Here is a 24665-nt window from a genome sequence, read left to right as displayed (position 1 = left end):
CCTGGCCGGTGATCAGGGCCTATCTGGGGGGCCACCAGTGGGGCGATTGGAGGGCCCCCACTGGCACCCGACTTGGCTGGCCTTGGGCCTGAGGGCTGGGGGCAGCTCCTACGTTGAGCATCTTCCCCCTGGTGGTGAGTGCATATCATAGTGACTGGTCGTTCCACCGGCCATTCTGCTGTTCGGTCAATTTGCATATTAGGCTTTTATTATATAGGACAGAAACCCACACAGGGAACTTGTACTGGAATCTTTAGTTCAGATTCAGGTTGCTTCCAATCAGATTCTGTACCTCTTGTTAAAATGCCATTTGAGTGAGAGGGCATGTCCTGTTTTGTTCATCATCATATCTTTAGTGTATAGGATAATGCCTAACACAGAGTAGGCACTGAATAAATATCTCAAGAATGAATTCTGATAAACCCCAGACCAGCTGTCAATATTCTAACAGGCACATTTCTAAAATATTGAGTCATTTTAAAGGATTTTTTTAATCTAGCAAAGTTGATATCTTAAAGAATACTATAATCATTATGAGTATGGAGATGCAATTTGCCTGGTGGCTTATGATACCTATATTTTGATCCAAATAAGCCCAATAAATCTTTACATCTTTTAAAAAATAAAATCTTTACATGTTTTACAAATTCAGCCTGCAATATTTCAGCAGGCTGAATTTTCTAAAATTGAGGTACCACAAGTATATTCAGGCAGTGTGTGTGAACATTCTGATCATTCTGGTCATACGCAGAGAAAGCAAATTGAGAAGATAGTGGGCACACTGGGCCACAGTTCCCGTGTTTGAAAAAGACACTGTTAGAGTAAATAGTGGTAAACCATTTGTGAAGCCAAAACTAGCCTTTCGTCTCTTATGTAGGCCAAGTCTTTAGGACTTGAATAAATTCCAGGAACTGTTATTTTCAAGTCTTGTTGCTCAGTGTAGTCATAGTATTAAAAAAGCAAAGAAGATTTCTTGTTTGGATCTAAGATAACTATAAAAGTATAGTTTACCATACTGGGGTAACTTCTCTACTAGGAAGAAAGCCTATTTTTTTTGGTATTCTAATTACAGTGAATTTAAACCTGCCACTGTATGCAGGGTTTACTAACAACCTTAGTACTACATTCAGTGTTAATTTGCAGCTGAAGAAATTGATCAGAACACAGGACATTTATTCTAAATAAAACATTGTTTTGGAACGTGCCCAACCTACCTAAGAAAGTGATTACATCTCCATCAAGCTTTTAAGGGATTATTCAAGTCTCAATTGAATGCTAGGGTTTGCATTTTAATTTTCTCACATAAAAATTAATTTTCTCTCATTATGAATACCTTGCGCACTGGCTTGAAGATGTCTATAATTTCCCCACTGGAAAAGTTCATCACAAATCCTTGTACTGGTTCTTGGTCCCCAAAGTGAGGCTTCCCATTCACCACAAAGAGCAAACCTGTGACAAGATATTCCATTAACTGTTCTTTAAAATATGAATAAGACTGGCCTTCAAAGACATGCATGTACATTTACACAAACAATAAATACTGGGTCAATCTGGTCCCTACAACTGGCAACCAAAGTATAAAATAAAATACTTAGCAAATGTCTCCTTCTGAGTAATAATAAGATCAGGTTATGAGAATAACCTCCTTGAAATAGGAAAATCAGAAAAAGCTAGGCCTGTTCCACATAGGAAGTCAGTAGAACTCAGAAATACATAGATGATATATATATAGATATAGATATAAATATAGATATTGATATAGAGATAGATGTAGATATATGATATAAAAATATATCCTACATAAACTGGAGGCTGCTTGGGAAGACAGCAGCCATAAAAATATAGGTATAGACACATATAGATATCACAGGCATCCTAAATAGGTATTGGGAAGAGTCAGGTTATTTAAGCAAATCATTTTAGAGTATCAGATCATTAAAAAATTATGTAATATCTGCTATAGTTAAGAGAAGAATTAGAGGAAAATATGCCAAGAAAGTAAGTTATAGTATAGGGAGAAGAATGGCTTGAAAATGTGAGATGCATATTTCAGATGACCAAAGATATGTATTTTTCATAATTTAAAAAAATAAACCATTTTATTTTTATTAATTCAATGAATACTCTTTGTAGGAAAATTATATTTCTTAGTATAGTAGTGCTTATCCAAAATAATAGAAATTATGATGTTTCAGTTAAATAAGTACTTCAGATGGTTGAAAATTACATTTTCAAAGAATTAAAATATACACAACACTAAATCACTCTTGAAGATATTTTTATCTTTCTTTAAGGATTTCAGAATAGGGTTCTTTAGCATATTACAGTAAAAAAATCAACATTGTTAAATCAAATACTTTTGTGCAATATTGTAAAGAGAATTCCAATTGTAATACATGTCATCTTTGGCTTAGATTCTGTTTTTAATCATATTTCCTCTCATCTTCTCCCCTGATGCTTTTCTCTTCATATTTGATTTGTTTTTATTCACTAGACACTTGATCATCCTCTTTATTAGGTCAATGGTCTTGCCAAATTTATTCTTTAACCATAAGGTAAAAATAAAAATGAGACTGTCTCTTGTAAGGGTATTAATGAGAGTCTTTTATCACTTTTTATTATTTATTCCGTGGGGAAGCCAGACTTGCTCCTTACCCAGCCACCCAAGTCCCTTTATGTCATGTCCTACATAAACTGGAGGCTGCTTGGGAAGACAGTAGCTATATACAACTTTAAAAGCATAAGAAATATAAATATTATAGTGATACCTGTAAATATTCAATGCTACTTTAATATAGATATATTTAATAAAACTTATGGCGAAAATTATATACACATTTAGAAATTAAATATCCTTTCAAAATGTTCAGTAAGTATTTATTATTTAAAGAAATATTATGCTAAGTTATCTTATAGTATGAATCAAGTGAATCTTATTTTATGAGTTTGGATAATTTTTTTCTGGTTTTCTTCAAGTCATCTATTTTGCAAATGAGAAAATATTTCCAGATTTTATTGGTCATTCCTCCTAGCATTTAGACATAAGCCTCAATTTACATATTTATCTTCATTAAAAAAATTGGTCCTCTTTTAAAAAAATGTCAGAGGTGTTCTGAGTACTGATTTTATCAGGCATATATCATCTGTTGATGATGTGTGAAGCCATAATATTAATCATTTACTAACTAGAGCAGATGATCATAATTAAGGAAAAATAAAAATCAACATTTGGGAAAAAAATTTTAACCCATTACAAACAATAAAATCTTTGAGTTTTTCATTAGTTTCATATAAAACTTCAGTTGAAACTGATTTACAACAAACTAACAGTTTTAAAATTATCTTAAGATCTAATATATAAGGTATCTTCAATCCCTTAAGAAAAAAATTATAAAAAGAGCATGTGAAACTTAGACAAATACTTTTTATGAACGAAGTATAGTATGACAAAACACAAAAATAAATTAAGGTGAAATACCTGGTATATATGAAATTGCAAATACATTCCTTCCAAATGATGCATGCTTAATCTCTCGCACAAATTCTTTGGTGTCAGTTTTAAAACACTGGATCCGACCATTCTCCCTGTCTGCCACACATAATTGACCCAAATGAGGCACAAGGGCCAAGCTGTGAGGAACAGTAAACTGGCCTGGTTTGGGATTGCTCCCTGAAGATTCTACAAAACACAGAAAAACATCAGATATATAATTTGTAATAGCACCAAAAGTCTGACTCTACAGTTTTGTTCTCCATCTTCATGACAGCAAACCATTAAATATCTGGAACTAGGGGGGAAACAGGGTAAAGCAGTTATTCCATTTATTCCATTAATCTCTCTTACCCACAAACACATTAGATATTTATTCTCTATTTGGACAAAATTTGGGGGTAGAAGTATTCTTTTTTCTCATACGATGTAGGGGTGTGTGTGTGTGCGTGAGTGTGTGTGTGTGTGTGTGTGTGTGTATGCGCGCACGCGTGCACAAGCCAGGTAGATGCATATAGAGGCGCTGTTTTCTCTACTACAGGGGACAATGGCATCCTAAAGGACGTGAGGGGTACCAATCTCCTGTTCCTAGTGATACTGGCTAAGAATTACAATTAGAGTTTTATTGGGTACCTTCTCCCCACTGTGTGATGAACTTTCCACTTGGAGAAAACTGCACAATCCGACTGTTGCAGTAACCGTCTGACACATAGACGGCTCCGGTGTCTGGGTCCACGGCCACATCGGTGGGCTGACAGAAGTGATTCTGGTCGCTGCCTGGTTGCATGCTCCTTCCCAGGATTAGCAGAGGGCCTGCCTCACTGTTCGGATCCAGTTTGAACACCTTTTTCAAAAGGAACAACAGCCTCACTGCATGGTTATTACCGACACACACCCACATGGCCAAGAACACTCGCACAGGCAGTTGGAGTGTAAGCCCCCAGAGACTTGTTTAAAACAAGGTACTTTTTAAGAACTGGAAATCATCTGGTGCGATTCCTTCATTTGATAAGTGAGGACACAGAGATTAATTGGTTTGCTCAAGGTCATCCAGGTAAGTAGTAGTGAATGAAGACTAGTACAAGGATGTCCTGTTGCATCCACACCTATTCCATGCACTTCCTTATCTTTCCTTAGCTAACAATGCTCTCCAGACGATACACGAGCAATAAACGTTTACTGAGATAATGTTTGAAGACCCTGGGAGCTAGTCTTCTGAGTTCTAGCATTTCCACCCCCACCCCTAATTTCCCTAGTTCTTTGTTGCCTACTATAAAAACAGGTATCAAATGTGAACTTTGCTTCTAGGGGAAAAAACTTATGACTATTCTGTGAATGAAATATTACTTCTTTTAAAAAGGACAGAATTTTGATGTTTAATACATAAACATGTATGTACCAGAGACATAGCTTCAATTTATTGAAGATTAGGAAAAGAAAATAGAAAACACAAGGGATGAAATAGAACTAAGACCCGAGGACAGAGAAAAGCAAAGAAAACGTGGAAGCAATGAAGGAGGATGTCCCTAAGGTTCCTGCCAATTCAAAGAAGAAAGATGATTTGATCATTTACGAGTAGCTTTTCCTAGCACTAACTTCTAAGAGAAATATTTGAGATGGGGCTGGTCCTTTTTCTTGTTATAAACTAACTGGGTCACAGGAAAGACACAGGTAAGGCAGAGCATTTTGAAAGCATAACTTCATGAACTTCTACTTGAATAACTGCCAAATGGAAGATAAATTACCTGATGCAGAGCCACGTCAGTGACCCAGTAATTTCCATCTTTATCCACACTCAAGCCGTGTGGCAAGTAAAACCTGCAAAATAAGAATAACTGTCTTAAATATATGTTAATTTCCAAAGCAAGTGTACCATGAATGTTTTGGTAGTTAACCTATAAAGGCAATAAAAATTAATAAATTGATAAATGTATACCAGCATTACAATAGAAAAGACCAAAATAAAATGTTAAATGAAAATACTTGTTATAAAAAGAGATATCCTTATGACAAATCTTAAGCAGTAGTTAATCATTTAAAAATGTATATATAATAAATTATAAATATTTATTGTAAAGTATGGTATGTTAAATAATACAAATAACATCAATTTAAAAACAAGTTCTAAGATCATAAATATTAACATCTTAGAAATGTGCATAAACAAATTTGTTGAGAGAAATAGAAATGGATTTATATGGTTTGAATCATTTAAATACACTGCAAGATAATATAATTCTGTAGTAATATAGGACATCAATATATGACTCAAAACCTTTAAGTGTGCCTACTAAAGACAGTAACCCCCCAAAAAACAACAACAACAAACAAACAAAAACAACTTCTAGCAGACATGGGCTGTGCCCATCCAAGCAAAGTGAAGTGGTGTGCCAGATAATCATTAGAGAAGGTTAATCTATTTAACAATCAATTGGGATGATCTGGGTAAGTGAATTGTAAACTAATGTAGACAGAAGCTCACAGGCTTAAGGAACCTGGACAGAATTAACAAACACATGGACAATATCTTAATATGGTGTGGTCAAAAGACATCGGGCAATCTCCAAGCTACATTTGTCAGCTTCTGGCCTTAGCATCATGCTGGCACTACACATTTTTTTTTAAGCCAAGGCTGTGATATTGATTAATTCACTGAACTAGATCTCTGTTTTGGTGACTGACTGTGAGAGCTATGATATGCTTCTGACATAATACCCACTGTGAGCCAACTTCATTTAGCAGCCATTGCTCTGCCTCCTCTTTAATTCCTTTCTGGAATGAGAATACTTCTGATTGATGGGTGGAGCAGCAAGGAGACAGGTTCAGACGCACTGAGTGGGGGAGCTAGTATTAAAATTTGTTCCCCGACTCACAATCTTAGAATCCTCTACAAACCTAATTCCTGCCATCTCCAGAAGCAGCTGCATTCGAAGTGGTGGCTCCCTGCCTTTCAAAGAAGCTGGCTCTCCCTGTGCCCAAGCAGATGGAGAGGGTACAGTTCCTGAAGATGCCAGTTCAAATGGTTGAGGACGCTCTGTAAGCAGGTGACCTTTCTTTCCATGGCCATAAAGTGTCAGCCAACTTTTTTTATTTTGGCTGCCAAATGCCATCCAGGAATAAGATCAAACAATGAGTGGCTTTCAAAGCCAAATTACCTATGCATGCTAAGGAAATATAAAAAGGACATTTGTTCAGTCTTCACTTGGAGATGGAAAGACAAACACCTTTTTCCTTAGCAGTATTTACTTGAGGAGTTTGGTTATATAACTTTTCTGCTAAATAATTTTTTAATTATTCGAGACTATATGTGAATCTATTTTTTTAAGCTCCCAGGTGATTTTAATATTCAGTCAGGGTTTAGAATATGCTACTTAGAAATTGAAAGATGAGATGGCCAAATTAGTCTCCTGCTTTTTTATTGTTAATCCTCACCCGAGGATATTTTTCCCATTGATTTTTAGAGAGAGTAGAAGGTAAGGGGAGACACACAGAGAGAGAAATATCGATTTGAGAGAGACACATCGATTGGTGCCTCCCACAGGCGCCCCAACTGGGGCCAGAGATCAAGCCTACAACCGAGGTATGTGAGTGTCTTTCACTGGAATCAAACCCAAAACCCTTCAGTCTGAGGGTCGACACTCTAACTACTGAGCCACACTGGGTAGGACAGCCTCCTGCTTTCTTAAGCTATGCTTTCTCACCACTGCTATAAAACACCCTCTTCCCAAGACCCGACCCAATGATGCACTTTGCACCCAACACAATATGTAGTACACGCCTTAGTAACAACATAAGTACTTTAACTCACAGATTTTTCCCACTGGATTGGAGTACTGCAGCAGTATTTGGATCGATGACAAGAATAGTGTCTTCTTCAATTGGCCCAAGTCCTCTTTGCTGGTAAACAAACTGGCTGTCAAAAGAGCTTTAAGAAAAGCATTAGAATAAAAAATAAATAAACCAAGTCAATGAACTTGAGAATGCAGACTATTTACTTGAGATTCCAAATACAGAATAAAAAGAAGAGCTCAGATGTATCTGACTTCACTCTGTCCTGGATGTTTCAGCATCCTGGGTTATACACACACCAGCAGCCTGCAGAACTGTGCTGCTCAGAATGGCCATGGAGCAGCAGCATGGGAGCTGCCTGGAGATGCAAGGTCTCAGATCCCACTGAATCTGAACCTGCAGCTTCACACCATCCCTCTGTGATTCATAGGCACGAGTGTTTGAGGACCACTACCTATAACTCTTAAAGTAACTAATATTTTTAAAAAGGTTTAATAGTTATTTTCTTTCAAATTACAAAAGAAACCATAGCTTACTTTAATTTTCTCTGTGATGATAAGGGAAGTATAAATGATAGCAGGAAGGGTAGTGATAAAAAATAGGTTGCTATTGTACTAGCCATAGATACAACATACACGTCAAATGAAAAAAATCTGAATGACATTAAATATTTATGGTGACATATTTGTATTTGGAAAACCAACAGACTAGACCAGCCGTGGGCAAACTACGGCCCGCGGGCCGGATCCAGCCCGTTTGAAATGAATAAAACTATTGAAAAAAAAGACCGTACCCTTTTATGTAATGATGTTTACTTTGAATTTATATTAGTTCACACAAACACTCCATCCATGCTTTTGTTCCGGCCCTCCGGTCCAGTTTAAGAACCCATTGTGGCCCTCCAATCAAAAACTTTGCCCACCCCTGGACTAGACTGCTCAAATCTACACACAACTGTTGATTAGTTGGTTGGTATTTTTATGGAACTTATGTAGAGTCCCAGTGGAACAAAAATTTCAAAATATAATCTGTTGCTATTAAGAATATACATCACACAATTATGTGAGCATCTTGACTATTAATAGTCTTTTGGGTATATTTTTCCTGAAAGGTAACACTAAGTCCCTGAGGTAGTTCTTATTAATGACCCATTCAATTAAGTACAAAATATTGACTCGGCTTTGTCAACCTGAAACTGAAGAAATACTGGTTACATATGCCATTGTGTGTGGTTAAAACCACACAACGATATATAGAAAAATACACATAGGTTTATGAAGTGGAAGTGACATCACTAACAGAACAGATTTTATAAGATATTCATGGGATCACTATGAAATTGAAACGTGACATTTTATTAGTAGTGCACAAGGTGTTATTAAATCAGGAAAGTCTGGTAAAGGGCAAACTTGAACTCTCTCTTTTACTACTGTGCGATACCAAAGAGTTTACGCTATATCTGAAAGTATTCTCAATATGAATTTTTATACTAAAGACATCATCACTAATTTTCTAGAAAACAAAGGTACCAGACTCAGTCATCAATGATGTTTTCTTCCCAACTTGACCATGAGATTGGATAACATCAGTAACATCAGTTCAGCATATCTGAGATTGCAGTATGCTGTAAGTTTCACATTCGTGTGTAATAGGATGAAGCCTCTTCATTTATTGTCTCTTATAGTGTCAGTCTTATATTCTTCATTATTTAAAAACTAGGGGCCCGGTGCACGAAATTCGCGCACTGGGTGTGTGTGTGGGGGGGAGAGTGTCCCTCAGCCCAGCCTGCCCCCTCTCACATACTGGGAGCCCTCAGGCGTTGACCCCCATCACCCTCCGATCGCCTGATCGGCCCCTTGCCCAGGCCTGACGCCTCCGCCAGAGGTGTCAGGCTTGGACAGGGGACCCCCATCTCCCCCCGATCACTGGCTCTGGCCCTCGCCCAGGCCTGAGGCCTCTGGCCCAGGAATCATGCCTGGGCAGGGGACTCCCATCTCCCTCTGATCGCTTGCTCCACCCCCCGCCCAAGCCTGATGCCTCTGACCCAGGCTTCAGGCCTGGGCAAGGGGACCATCATATCCCCCCAATCCCCAGCTCCGCCCCCCACCCAGGCCTGATGCCTCGGCCAGAGGAGTTGACCCTCATCACCCTCCGATCACCAATCACCAGATCAGCCCCTTGACCAGGCCTGAGGCTTCCGGCAGAGGTGTCAGGCCTGGGCAGGGGACCCCCAGCTCCCGGCGGTTGCAGGCTCTGCCCCTGCCCAGGCCTAACGCCTCTGGCCTAGGCGTCCGGCCCGGGCAGCGGGGACCCGCAGTGGCAGCGGGGGGCGCCGCGATCGTGGGCTCCGCTTTAGGCCCAGGCAAGGGACCCCTAGCTCCTGGGACTGCCAGCTTTGACCGTGCCCAGCTCCCATCGCTGGCTCCACCCCTACTTCCTGCTATCACTGGCCAGGGCGGCAAAGGCGCCTGATTCTCCGATCATGGCTGGGGGGCAGGGCAAAGGCGGCCCCAGGGCCGCCTTTGCCCTGCCCCCCAGCTCTTAGCTCCCCCCTGGGTTTCCGATCACTGTCAGTGGCAGGGGGCTTCTTCCTGCTTTCCCTTTCACCTCCCTGCATTGTGCCTACATATGCAAATTAGCCGCCATCTTGTTGGCAGTTAACTGCCAATCTTAGTTGGCAGTTAACTGCCAATCTTAGTTGGCAGTTAATTTGCATATAGCCCTGATTAGCCAATGAAAAAGGTATCGCCGTACGCCAATTACCATTTTTCTCTCTTATTAGTGTAGATTCCAGTGCTTTACAATGGCACAATGGCAATCTAAATTATGTGAGAATTATGCTTTCCCTGACTGTAAGAAGTTAAAAATATGTTTTCCCTTTTTCTTAAGTTGAAATTTTAAGAGAATTGTAGACTCACATCCAGGTGTAAGAAATAATACAGAATGATTCCTTGTACACTTTACCCAGTAGCATTTTGTACAACTATAGTACACTATCATAACCACAAGACTGATCCTGATAAAAATCGACTGGTTATATTTAGATTTCCCTCATGTATTTCCTAATTTTTTTTATTCTTGCAGTTTATTTGCTTGGGCATGGAATATACTAGTATATTACTAGTCCCCACATAGGAGTTAGTAATATGGAAAGTTGCCATATCTTCATAATTCTCACCAAGTGCTATCACTGCACATGTAGACAGTGATCTGACCCACTACTGACAGGCAGTAATAGTGCAGCCCAACTGTATATCCCGATAAACCGGGAGCAGATCAGACCTCAGCATACCTAATGTCACCTCTTATTTGTAAAATGACAAACCGAACAAGAAGCCTGATATATTTACTTGTTCACGATTTCCTCAAGAAACGGGTTGCAATAATTCTGGAAGATAACTACCCCTTTGGTTTGTCTTGTCATTCACTTAAATATTCACCATCAGTCCTAAATCTCTGATTTTAGGGTCCTACTATTTTAGGAAATAACATTAGTACAACTTACAGATGGGGAGAAAATACAAAGGAGAACCGCTTCCCCAGGAATAGATACTGAACTATTAACTTAAAATTATTTTTATAGCTCCAGCTTATTTCTCCTGCACTCAAATATTTCACAATGTAAACTTTAACTCCCTGGAAACCATGTCTCTCAGAGTCAAGAACCTGAAATGTTGAACTTGGCTTCCAAAACACCAAGCTCTGGTAAGGAAGAAATATAAATAACCCAGACCCACCTCCTATGTCAGTCAGATTAAATGAAACTGTTGTAGCTGATGAATAGGCAGAAGAAAAACATCCTTTATCAATGACACTGTTGCGTACTGCCCACAAATATAGGAAAAAATGTATCAAGTCATTGATGCGTTGCTGTCATAAACACAATTTGTGTGTGGGCATCTCTACTCATAATCTAGAAATGTCAAATTTCTAGTGGTGGTAATAAATAGTAGCTAACTCATATGAGGATCATCCCCTTTCATTTTATTATTCACTTGGTGGTGGTGTTATAGTAAATTGTGAAATAGCAAATGAAGGAACCAAGAAAAAAATAAGTAACAAAACTAAATAAGCTACTGAATAAATAAATCAGGTATTTTTAATAAAAAATTGGATACACAGAAAATATCAGATCTCTCAATTTATCAAGATATTCTTCTCCGTATCGTATTACAATGTAACAACAATTTAGTTTGGGTGCTCTTTTAGGACTCCTGGTTACCACAAATTACCTCCCTGTCATTAGTGTGTACAGAGGGCATTTTATGTGATGCTTAAGACTAGCCACTTTTCCTACAGTATACAGCAGGGGTCCTCAAACTGTGGCCCGCGGGCCATATGCGGCCCATCAAAAACATTTATCCGGCCCGCCAGGTGGTTTTGCTTTCGCTGCCTGTTGCTGAATTTGTTCATAGTTTTTTTTAAACTATAGTCCGGCCCTCCAACAGTCTGAGGGACAGTGAACTGGCCCCCTGTTTAAAAAGTTTGAGGACCCCTTGTATACAGCCTAATGATCATTATTCATGGCATTATAATTATGCTATATCCATTAAGGATCTCAGTGGCTAGACAAGTTCTTGAATTTACTGTTTAGAGAATCTGTTCATTTAAAGACCACCTCCCAAAACAGAGAAAAAAAACGCAAAGTAAACATGACAAAACAAAAACCAAAGATGACATTCTACTTATATCAGCATCATTTAAATATATCAATTTACTTCAGAAACGTAAAAAGCAAGTAACAAAACTCTAGAATTCTTAAGAAGATTACAGCTTTAAAGAAATTAACCACAACACAACAGGCCTGACCGTTACATTAAAAGTCTTTTGTGATACCCTTTAACAGACGGCCATATGTTTAAACTGGAACATTCAGTCACTCAAATGATTGGTGGGCCAGTCCTAATCCCTTCACTTGGGATGCTAGGAGCTTCATGTAACTAACAGTTGGCCCCTGGTAGCTACACAGGGCAAGTAAGAAAATAACTTGATATTTCTTTAAATGAGAAATCTCTCTCTCTCTCTCTCTCTCTCTCTCTCTCTCTCTCTCTCTCTCTCACACACACACACACACACATGCACACACACACACACAATCTGTCAAATAAACTAGTCTATAAGCTCTGTTATATTTCACAGAAAGGTAACCATTGAATAGCTCACAAATGGATGTCAACCTACAGAGCGGCCTACAGGGTTGCTATAGCAAAGTGCTTTTTGGTGTTCTAAAGCAGCTAGCCCGGTTATATGTTGCAGAGAAGTCTTTATTTCAACCACATTGAACTTTTTACAGGATATAATAATACCCTGCACGTTTCACAGTGCCTGGAGCACTGATGATCTTTGTTTGCTTCTTAGAAAAAGCACTCAGCTGAAAAGACTGAACTGTGGCCTGTGGGCTGGAATTCATCAGTTCTTTATTTTAGCAGTCTGAATCCCCCACTAATGATTTTGCACATTAGCAGCTAATCAAACAGTTTAGATAAGGCCGAGAAGAAATGCTCTGCTGTGGTCACACAGAGAAAGAACTAGAGTAAGGAGAAAATAAACTTCTGTGCCATCAATCCAAATTAAGGGAAACAACATAAATAATAAACTGAAGAGAGAAATAAAATATAATGTAATTATATAAATTAAGAAGCTGGAGAAGGAGCCATAGATTTTCAAGTGAGAATTTAAATGGAAATGTACCCTCAATGTTAGGAAAGCAAAGACATACCATACAAAGGCTAGAGGTTTTAAATGGGATATAATTTGATACTATGTTAAAGACACTTTCGTCTGAATATATACACATTGCAAAAAATCCTTGTGAGGAGAGAATGTGGGCTGAGAAAGAAACCAGCATGACTATTGGTGCCCCGATGGAGTTAGCACCAGAGGTGTCCCAGACAGGAATGAAACAAACAAAGGATGAGGTATCATGGCACTGGGCTCTGGGCAGTTAGGGCACTTGGGGATGAGTCACGTAGCACTGGTTTTTGCTACTCAACAGAATAAGGCACCTATTAAAGGCCTTATTTTTTGGACTAGGGAACTTGAGAGTTAGGGAGTGCAAATGTCTTGATGCAGGTCTCAGGGCTGGGAAATGATAACCAAGATTCAAACCCAGGTCGCCTGTCCTTAAAAAAGGAAAAAGTGGTCTTCTCTTACTGGGAATGTCCTCTATTAAATTTAGCGTAAATGTGGGAGACATGAAAGAAGTTACCTAACTAAGAAGAATGAGAGGAAGGGATGTAAAACTGGGAGAAAGTAGCTAGAGGACAATGGGAAATAGCAATCTGAGGAAGAAGGGTAGGAAATAGAAACGTTTTTGTAGATTCCTTACAATTTTCTCTTAGATAGTAAGGCACTACGGCACAATTAATTCTTAAGGTATGAAAGAATTTGCAGATGTAGATGCAGAACCTCAACCTGATATCTTTTTAAAAAAAATATATTTTATTGATTTTTTACAGAGAGGAAGGGAGAGATATAGAGAGTTGGAAACATCGATGAGAGAGAAACAACGATCAGCTGCCTCTTGCACACCTCCTACTGGGGATGTGCTGGCAACCAAGGTATATGCCCTTGACCGGAATCAAACCTGAGACCATTCAGTACGCAGGCCGACACTCTATCCACTGAGCCAAGCCGGTTAGGGCTCAACCTGATATCGTAAATGAGTCACCAGAAAACTAGTGAGGCAAATCTTGAACTGAGTTTCCTGAAAGTTAGGAAGCAGATAGATTTCTGAAATAATTGATTTTGTCAAAATTCTTGCCCTGACCGGTCTGGCTCAGTGGATAGAGCATTGGCCTGCCGATAGAATGGTCCCAGGTTCGATTCCAGTCAAGGGCATTTACTTTGGTTGCGGGCACATCCCCAGTGGGGGGTGTGCAGGAGGCAGCTGATTGATGTTTCTCTCACATCGATGTTTCTAACTCTCTATCCCTCTCCCTTCCTCTCTGTAAAAAATCAATAAAATATATTTTAAAAAATTCTATAAAGCATTGATGAAGAGAAGGACTGTGAGCTATGTGGGGGGCAAGTGGAAGAAGATTCCAAAAAAACTACATCTCTAAGAACAACATTTGTTTAACCAACCATTTGACAATTCAAATTTTATAAACAACATTTATGAAGATATGACAGGCATGCTCATCCAGCAGATCTAATACAAACAAGGCTGGGAGGGATAGCTCACTCTCTGGTTAATTAAGAATAAAATGATATCTGAAAACTGAAGCAATGCTAAATCTACTGAAGTGAGGCGTAATTGGAATAAAGTCTTGCATTTAAAAAACACTTTCTGAGTACAAATTTCCAGTAAAAACGTGGGCACAGTTTATAAAATATATTTGGAGATCTTAGCATAGTACAAGTTCAACACAAGGCAACAAGGTGGTGATATTGTTGCTGAAGAAAAGTGAATACAATCGTTTTATACTGACAGATACCTAGAATACACATCAAGGAAAGTAACTGTATTGCTGAGCAGATACTACATGAGGTGTTGTGGCCACTTCTCAACCAAACCCTTTAAAAGGCTTGGAAACCAGAGCACTTTCAGATGGAAGTAACATGTCAGCATCAAGACTGGGAGAGGGCCTGGGGGTATTTAGTCTGCAGAAGACAAGGCTGCCTTCAAATAGGCAAATAACTGCCCTGGGTAAATGGGAGTAATCCATTCTGCATCAGGCTGTCATGAGGTGGAGTTAGGGACTCAGATTTGAGATTAACATAATGAAGACCTTATGACATCTGGATGAGTCCCATAATTGAAGAGTAAGTCTCATCTCTAGGGAATTTCTTGGCACGGAAATAATTCTAGCACTGGCTGACGGCAGAAGATTTTGTAAAGAGATGTCTGCATTGGGCAGGGAGCTGGAGATGAGCTATTCATGGTATTACTACAATTCTGGCGGATATGTGCCATTCTGGGTGCCCAATGTCTACGGCACTATTTTGTGCTAATGAAACCTCATTTTTTCTTTAGTTGACCCAATATTTTGAGCTTCTCTCTCAGCCCATTATTTTTCGATGATGTCAGCTCTACTCTCACATTCCAGGAATAGAACAACAACAAAACAAAAAAACCTGAGGCTAAGCCAAAGAGTGGATTTCATTCCTCTACCCACAAAGACTGGTTCAGGGATGTGGGAGACATGACCTCAGTCAGACTGAAGAATGCTAAAAGACTCAATTTAAGAATTTTCTATTGAGTTATCAGGGACATAGACTATATCTTCACTGTAACTAGTATGATAATGGATTCTCAGGGCCTAAGAAAAGAGCCAATCAGGAGAAAGCGTGTTAAAAAACAGATCCCATTGATACTGCTTGGGCCATCATACCCTTGAAGTTTTCATTTATGCAAACAAATATCTTCTTTTCCTAAGCTACTGTGTGTTGGGTGTTCTCTCTTATTGGTAAAGAAAGACTCACAAGTGATACAACTCCCAAGTTCTCTTTCAACTCCATGTGAAGAAATAATAAAAGATACAAAGGAAGCAACTTTTAACACCAAAATTTTAGGGGTAAAACCCATGGTTAGATTAGTGATGTGAGTTCTGCACAGTACTTTGACGATAGCTGGATAAATAAAAGAAAGGCCAAGAAGTGAGTCTTTGACAGTGGGGCTGATTTTAAGACAGAAACCCAGGAACAGCTATTACTGAGCCAGGAGCTACCCATCTCCTATTGGGAAGCATTTAAACATTAAAGAGCTCTAGCTGCTATGCTGCCCTAACACCAGAGCAGACAAGAGGACCTTTAAAATTTCATTACACCCTGCTGGGAATAGGTCTTTCCTATTTTAGCTGTAAGAAGCTTCTTAAAGTAGCCATATTGAAGTAAGAGACATAGAGTGGAAGGAAAATGGAAATCAAATTGAGAAAGGGAGTGACAATCATCTTTCAGGATGTTAAGTGGTTTATTATTATTATTAGAGGCTCAGTGCATAAAATTAATGCACTGGCAGGGTCCCTAGTGGCTGGCAGTGGCCAATGGGTACTCCCTCCCTTCCCCTGGCCAGCCCCACCCCCTGGTCGAACTCCCGGTTGAGGGGACAATTTTTTTGCATACTATGCTTTTATTATATAGGATTTTGGTTGCTATGCTTATTCAGCATGGTTAAGTAGAAGAGTAAGAGCTGATCAGGAATATTGGGTAAGAATGAAGGGTAATAGTACAGGCAGATGGTGTGATGATGTCAAAGGAGCTTTGGGTAACAAGTATAATTAGAGATTATTATTAACTCCAAGCATGGTCTGATACTTAAAGAATAACCATCTAAAAATTAGGGGACATAGAGTGTATAGAGTACTTAGTTTGGCTGAAAGCAAGCCTTGGCCTTATGGAACCTACAATTTTGTGAGCATGAGGAATATCAGGATAGGAAAGACTCCAAGAAAAATTAATGTAGGATTTATCACTACTCTATCCAAGCAGTGGTAACAACAAGAATGCAATTTCCACACCATCTTAAATTTCCATTGTCTCCACCAGCCCATCATAAATTCTACAGGAAAGTGCTTTTTTTCTTTGTACAGTTCTTGGATACTTAACTAGGGAGAAGAAAAACTATGTACTCCATATATTTTATATAATGTGACTTGTGTATGTAGGAAGGGTGATCGAAGAACAGAGCTCACAAATCCAAATCTATTTTTCTAAAAAAAGAAAAAGCAATGAACAGAGCAATCCACTTCTAATTCCCCTCATGAATAATAAAGCAGACAGTTGTTGAAAGCGGAGAGCTGAATGCTGGAAGAGAATTTCCTCACCAGCACAACTGCAAAGGGTGCCAGAGGCCAACTGGTAATACAGGAGAGGCAGAAGGCACAGGGATAACAAGTATGCTCGCACCTGAAGATAGAGATGAAGAAGAAAGAAGAAACAAAGATGTAATGAATTGAACCAGCACATCTGCTCTGAAGAAGTCTTGCGTTTTAGGCAACACCACTTTGTTGGTGCCATGCATGAGAGGACAGACACCAGGGCTTTGGCAGTGACACTGGAATCTCTTTACACATGACACTGGGTATCCAGATGAAAGCTAGATGCCAGGAAAAAGCAGTTTTTCAGTTCAAGCCATATAAGTCACAGAAAATGTTCTTATGTGGTTCTTGTTTCAGAGTCTCGTGTCATCTCCTGCCCAGAGCTCCTTTTACTGACCCCCTTTTCCTAATAAGCTAGTCCAGCCTCTGCTGTTTACTTGGAATCAATATAACATTAAAATGGAAAACTGGGCTGTGTCCAACTCATCTTTAGCCAGCTGAGACAGCATCAATGGGAGGAAATGATGCTGCAATTTTCTTCTCTGATAAAATGAGGCTAGAAATCCATGCAGAAAACGTGGCAATATTCATTAAAATGAAGAATATGCTACAATGAATAGTAATAGTTTGCCTTTAAAAGTACTTGTTAAAATACCATTAGATGTTCAATAATGACTAAGATGATGTATGAGAGATGCACGAATAGGAATATTGAGAACGCTTGTTTCTTTTGAACTCTGAAGTGATCTCTTTCTCCGATTCCATTCTCAAGTGTGACAACTGGAAAGGACAATTAAACAGGAACAAAGCGACCCATCTATTCTGAAATGCTGATTGAATTCCACCTTCAATGGCACAAAGAAAGCTATAGACATGTGTTTGTGACACAGCAGGTGTAGCATGAGTGTAATCAACATCTCTGAAAGCGAGGGAAAAGGACAACTGAAGTACACATGTGGGTCCCCAATGTTCCGGATCCTACAGATGTACTCTTGAAAGGAGAAGACTGATCCACTTAATTGATAAGATATTTTAAAATGTACCTTCTTGTGTAAATGTGTGACAAAACAAATTAATAAATGGATATTCATTACTCGGTAGCTTTAAAATAACCAGCTAAATTTTGGAGCAATCTTTTAAAAAAAAATTATGTAAATGTGTTTACACCCCTGTTAACAGGCAGCATCTCAGAATGGGTACCGATTATTCCTACGTGTGTGGTGGCCAAACTGCTCCAGCCACAGTCTCTAGACTCTAGTCTAGAGGCTACTTGTTATCACTGATGAGGAGCAGTCCAAGGGAAAGGGCAAGTCCAGTGGCCTTAGAACAGGCTGCACCCAGTATCAGGAAATAACAAAGTGCTGCATTATAGTCAAAAAATAACTTTTCACACACTTCCTTCAAAGTCTTAGAATTCCTCAGCCAATATCTTAACTGCTTTCAGTATTATTCTCCTTAGAATTGTAAAGGCAAGCTTAAAGGGAGCAAAACATGGTAGGTAGGCAGAATGTTATTGCCTTCTTTTCATAAACTAGTTGATAAAATGACTACTTTGTTTTAAAATGCACTAGAGTTCTGCTCTGTTACTTGTCACAGTCATACAATAAAAGAACAAATATATTTTGCTCACAGAAATCAAGTTCAAAAAAAACCTTGAAAATTCTCTCAGCACTATCCCTAGTGTAATGAAAAGTGATGCATGCTCTTTTTATTTTCATTTACTCTTTGAAGGAAAAATCTTACTTACTTTACATCCCAGACATGGTCACCTCTGTGGAAAATCACCAGGTTATTCTTAGGGTCCACAGCCACCCCAGAAACCTGGCCTGGTAACAAGTATACTCCAGGCCAGTCCAGTGCCTCTTCTACATGGAAATCTAAAAAACAAATCCGTACATTTAGCGTAAACAAGAAAGCTAATACAACCTCATGGAGATTCACATTGCTTATAAGAAACTCATGCAGTGATGTCACTAGATGCAAAGAAAGAAATCAAGCCGTGCTCTACATGACATACCACATGCACATGCCAAGTAGCTTCTGGAGCTATGAATCGGGTAAACGACTGTGAACTGTTTGGGAATTACATGCTCTCTTCTCCTGTTGATAAGATGCCTATAAAACCTGCTTGCCCTTAAATCAGTAAGAACAACTGTGAGATCACCTTCTTCTTATTAAGATTCTTATTTTAATCAGTATCTTTGGAAAATGTGGCCACACGGATGGCATAATTTTAATATAAAGCTTTTAAATGTTGTAATTAAATGCCAAACATGGCCAATTAAGCATCTCTCTCTCTCTCCCCCCTCTTGTGTACATTCTGATGTTCAATATACACCAGCCCCTACAATAAGCCACCCCTTGTATAAGGAACTATACAAGATGCCAACTTCATTTTCCCTAATTTCAGTGTTCCGATGAAAAATAGGAGTGGGGAGATATCCTCTTTCACTGCTTGTATTTCACTGCTTCCTAACATTAAGAAAAAGGAAAAATCACAGAAACTCTGTGACTGAATGACTTCCAAGCCATTCTTATTTCTGACCAGAATACATTTATAGAGAATAGCTGGGTTCATTTGTGGTAACCCCTTTACAGACATTCGAGTAAAGAGGTATGATGTGTGGAGTAGCTACTCTGAGGATATATAGTTACGAAGATGCTATGAAATCTGTTGTATCAGTGTCAATATTTCTTCCCCTCCAAAATGTTTCAACAGAGATGCTGAGAAGTAGAAAAGAAGCAATTCCAGTCTCATTTATCCTCCCCTCCCTCTGGAGGATGTAGCAACACAGCAAAATCTCAAAGACAGGCATTAAAGACGAGGGAAAAGGGAGGCACAGGGCTTCTATAATTAGCTTCTGGAAACTTGAGAGGACGCCAGTGTGAGAATAAACACTTTATAATAATTCTCTTGACTATAAAAAAAAATAGTGCTTTTCCACTTAACATATTTTACCTTTGCACATTTATCATTTTTCTTTCAAAAAAATTAACAAAACATAGCACAATCAATAGGATGTTAGATCAGCCCTGCCTACAGGCTTTGCTGAAGCATCTTTAACAAACATCCCCTAAGTCAGTGGTTCTCAACCTTGGCTGCACATTAGAATCACCTGGGAATCTTTTTAAAATCCTGATTTCTGGGCCTCATCCTCCGGAAATTCGGTTTCTTTGTTACTAATGTTGCGGCCTTACCCCAAAACAAAGAAACAGAATTTCTGGAGGATGAGGCCCAGAAATCAGGATTTTAAAAAAAGTTTCCCAGGTGATTCTAATGTGCAGCTAAGGTTGTGAACCACTGCCCTAAGTGAACCTTGTAGGTGAGGCATTATGCTAGATTCCGGGACACACACACAGAAATAAAACATCATTTTTGGCCTTGAGGAGCTACAAAATGAGAAAAAACAGAAAGCAAATACATATAGCACAACATAGGGCAGGGAACGTGGGAGAGGTGGGGCTGGGAGAGGGGAGGGTTAAGGTCAGACCTGAGACGTTTCCCAGAAGAAGAAACATTTGTGCTTGCACTTAAGTGGAGGGTTCACTGGGTATAGAAGTGAGGGGAGAGCATTTAGATCAGAAAGAGCAAAAGAGAGAATGCTTATAATTGCAGAATGTTTCAAGTTCTTTATGTAACAGGGAAAGAATGCTTGTGTACCTCAGGTGGGGATCTGGAAGTAGGAGGCAGATGAACAGACCCAGAGATCTAGGTTAGACTGGAAGATGTGTTGTAGACAACATGAAGGAATATGGATTTAAAAATGAATGAATCTGTAGTTCTGAGCTGTGGTGTCTTGCTTTATACTGTGGTTAATTTTGAAGCATGCTGCAAATACCTTACCAGTAGCAGTAAAGCACAGAGTTTGGGAATAATTTACTTTTGAAATATGTTAGCGCACAGGAGAATGTCATCCTCACTCACGTGTGCTTTGATATGCCCTCTTGAGTTGGGGAGGAGGGGGGCAGAGTTACAGCTGGCATTTCTAAATTTGTAAACAGTTCTGGGCACAGCAGTGGATGTGAAAGGGGCTGCTCAGCTGAATAGCATTCATCATCTACCACGCTTGTCATAAAAGGAAGAAAGGACACAAATTGCTGCTACTGGCGGTTGGGAGCTGCTGAGGGTTTTTAAGCATGGAGTGACATGATTAAAACCGTGTTTATGAAAGTAAACTATGGAAATAGGGCATAAGCATAATAATTAGAGATGTCTAGATGGATTAACAGATGGATAAATCATTCCCCAAAGAAAATGTTTTAAATTATTTTAAAGGTGCTTGAATTTCAGGCTGTACTTCATTCATTCTCATCTCAGAGTGTCTGTTTGGGGGTCATGATTCTGTCCTCATTCGCCAGCTCCTGAAGACTCTGGATGGGCTCCAAGAAAACCTTGAACCTCATGACAATATAAGTGTTTAGTAGCTTTAGTCAGATTCTCGAAGCCCAGAACTACGACAAAATTAGATGGAATTTCTCGAGGGCAGGGATCATGTCTTATTTACTGTTTATTCACCAAGGCTTGCACGGGGCCTACCCCACTGCAATGGCCTGATAAATGCATGAACCTGAATGCTATGCCCATCTTTCTTGCTTATTATGTTTTCAACTAGCATTTACACAGCCTTATAATCTTATAATTAACTTGTACTACAGTTTTTTATCCCTAGCACTATGCTAGAGACACTGTGAAGCGACTCAGTAATAAAGGCTAATTGGCGAATTATTTTCATTAAATACAATAAATAGATATCATGGTTCCTGGAACCTTTCTAGTCAGTGGTTCACCAGCTGGTACTGGAAGTGAGGTGCTCATGAAGGTGCAGAGATACTAATTCTGATAGAAAATACGCAATGCCCAAAATTAATAGATTGTTCTGGGATCAAATGTGATTTTTAAAACTGTTGTTATCCTTCACCTGAGAATTTTTTCCCACTGATTTTTTAGAGAGTGGAAGGGAGGGAAGGAGAGAGGAAGAGAGAGATGTGAGCGAGACACATTGATTGGTTGCCCCCTGCATGTGTCCCAACGGGGGCCAGGTAAGTGCCCTTGACCAGGAATTGAACCTGAGACCCTTCAATATCCAAGCCGATGCTCTGCCACTGAGCCATACTGACCAAGGCTCAAATATGATTTTAATAAAATATTGGAAGTATTGTGTAAAGAAGTTTAACCTAGCTATGTTAAACTTCTAACCCAATGATCATTGACCTTAGATTGATAAGTGCTTGAAAGTCTACAAAAATCACTATTTTGTCACATAGAAGAATCTTTTTTGGTTGGAGATTTTCAAGAAGAAAACTCAGTGTAAATATGTACATATTTATTTAAAAATATATACTTTTGGTGAATTTTCAAAACAGCACGGTGCTATCTGAGGAAATATGTAAGAGGTCTAACACTGAGCAAATTGACTTTTTTAGTACTGAGTCACTGTGAAGGAGAACTGTTTTGTGCATGGCAAGAATGTTTGTAGAAATTATATTAAATTATATTAAATTTCATTAAAATATAATTGTACATTTATTAAGATTACCTAACCAAGACCTCAAAATCTTCAGGACCTAGGTCTCTCAGTTAACTAGAAATTCTACAATAAAGGAAAACTGTTCTCATCTCTGAACATTAGCTCAGTTAATTGATGTTTTTGCTTCCAGTGTCACCATCTTTTAAATTATTAGGTAGTTAAAGGCTATTAGCTTCAAAATTAAATGATCAAGAATCAAGACAATAATTTACCACCAGTGGTGTGTATATGGAATTAATACAGATGTTTTCCCAATCCCAGCCCACCTCTACATGAGAATCATAGAAGGCTAGAACATACTGGCTCATCCCAGATAATTTTCTTATTTCATAGAAAAGAAACCGTGGGCTTGAGCCAGATTTCAGGCATCAATGTTAAGGATGGTTATTTTCTATTAATAATAATAATTTCTCTAATGAAGAAAAATCTCAAATCCTTATTAAAGAAATTGTATGATAAAATATGTTTGGGTTCTAACTTAAACCTAACATTAACAATCACAAAGAAGTTAAAATTTTGAGTTCAGGCTCCTCTTAGCTTTCATTTAAGAAGTGATTCAGTACATGATTAATTAATTCTGTAGACTTACAGTTTTAATTTGAAAATTAAATACACATTTTTTACACATGACCTTGGGAAGCTATTCCTAAGTCCAAGTGTCTGCTGCTCTAAATTCAGATGTCAAAGAATAGGATTATTTCAGAAGAACCCTTGCATTTATTATAAATAAAGGTAAATGTGCAGCCTCATAGTCCACTATAAATTTAGAAAAGCTACTACTTTCAGAAAAAAAAATAAACATTACTATTAAAATTGTATCAATAAATCACTAAAAGGACTAATGAATTACACCTTTCCAAGAAAAGATTAATGTTAATGATCAATGCTGCTTTCATATGAAATTATTAATGAGCATTTAAAAGATAATTCATTTATCTGTTACATAAGGACTAAAGGAATTAGATAACGTTGAGAAAAAATATATAATTTCCAACTCAGAACTATGACCTAACCTGAGCATAACTAGGCTCTTCACATTTAATCTTATGGAAAGGTTCCTGATGAAATTACTGGAAGACCACAACAAGAACAAAGGGTAGTGGTTGTATTTTCTACAACTGCAAATTCTCATCTAGTGAGGAAAAGATACATTATTTTGGTCAGCGATTGTTATTCATTTGAGGTGCAGGAATAACTATAATTAACTAAAAGCATAGGAAAATAATTACTGATGTCAAAAAGAAAACAAGAACTAATTATAATGTTTCATTTAATGGGAGTGAAGTGAGGAGAGTTAAGACATAACTAGGGGTTCAAAGCATTAGCAGGATTTATTTTCTTTTTAAATAAGAAAATTAGATCAGCATTTGCAAATGAGATCATCTTGGTCAATTTGTTTGGATAGTGATTGAGAAAGCATGACCAAAGGTAATATATAACTACAGTTATTATGATCCTAGATGAGATAATGGGATGATTGGAAAAAGGCAGTCATCTTCTTATCTATCTATCCATTATTATCTTTATTTTATTGTGAGGAGGAGAATAACAAAATGATTAAGAAACAAGACTTGGAGCAAGTCTGCCTGACTTTAAGTCTTGGTTCCTTGAGCTATCTCCTTTCAATGCCTCAGTTTCATTCTCGCTACATGAATTTATAAATACCGATCTTGTTATGAGGATGAAATGAGTTAATGCATCTAAAACTCTTAGCTTGGCTCAGAGTAAGGGCTATGTATGTGCTTGTTTTTATTATTCTCTTCCCTTCCAGCAATTAAAAAATCCGCCAAATGAATGCCTCATTTTACTCTAGAAATACTTCAGACTTGAACCTAGAGGTAAGCATATGGCTGAAATATGTTAAAAGGATGGACTCTGAGTTAAGTAAAACTTGTCCACAGAAACTAAATTCAATCTAAGTGTATTATAAAGACTCTGAGTTCTCTTATCTGATGGAAAGCATCACACAAATACAGATGTATTTTTAGATGTATCCAGTGGTGTGTAATATATGCTGAATCAGGCTTCCATGTGCTAGCAAATAGTAGTGTAATCAAATCTGCCAATGAGAATAGCTACTGTAGTTTTTAATGCATT

The 24665-nt window shown here is 38.4% G+C and overlaps 1 protein-coding gene across 1 annotated transcript in view; it reads right to left on the bottom strand.

Annotated features, from left to right (window-relative positions):
• PAM (peptidylglycine alpha-amidating monooxygenase) overlaps window positions 1–24665 on the bottom strand; it is a 272140-nt gene that overhangs the window by 15365 nt on the left and 232110 nt on the right. The window contains exons 17-22 of the mRNA XM_081089059.1: window positions 18788–18917; window positions 7299–7415; window positions 5236–5308; window positions 4124–4334; window positions 3479–3679; window positions 1334–1449 (exon numbers count right to left, since the gene is read on the bottom strand). Coding sequence (XP_080945185.1) covers window positions 1334–1449; window positions 3479–3679; window positions 4124–4334; window positions 5236–5308; window positions 7299–7415; window positions 18788–18917 — 848 coding nt within the window. The remainder of the gene's footprint in view (window positions 1–1333; window positions 1450–3478; window positions 3680–4123; window positions 4335–5235; window positions 5309–7298; window positions 7416–18787; window positions 18918–24665) is intronic.

This window comes from Myotis nattereri (genome assembly GCF_964212035.1).
Source record: "Myotis nattereri genome assembly, chromosome: 4".
Classification (NCBI taxonomy): Eukaryota; Metazoa; Chordata; class Mammalia; order Chiroptera; family Vespertilionidae; genus Myotis; species Myotis nattereri.
The sequence above is the reverse complement of the archived record's forward strand: the minus strand, read 5'-3'. Positions and strand labels throughout refer to the sequence as shown.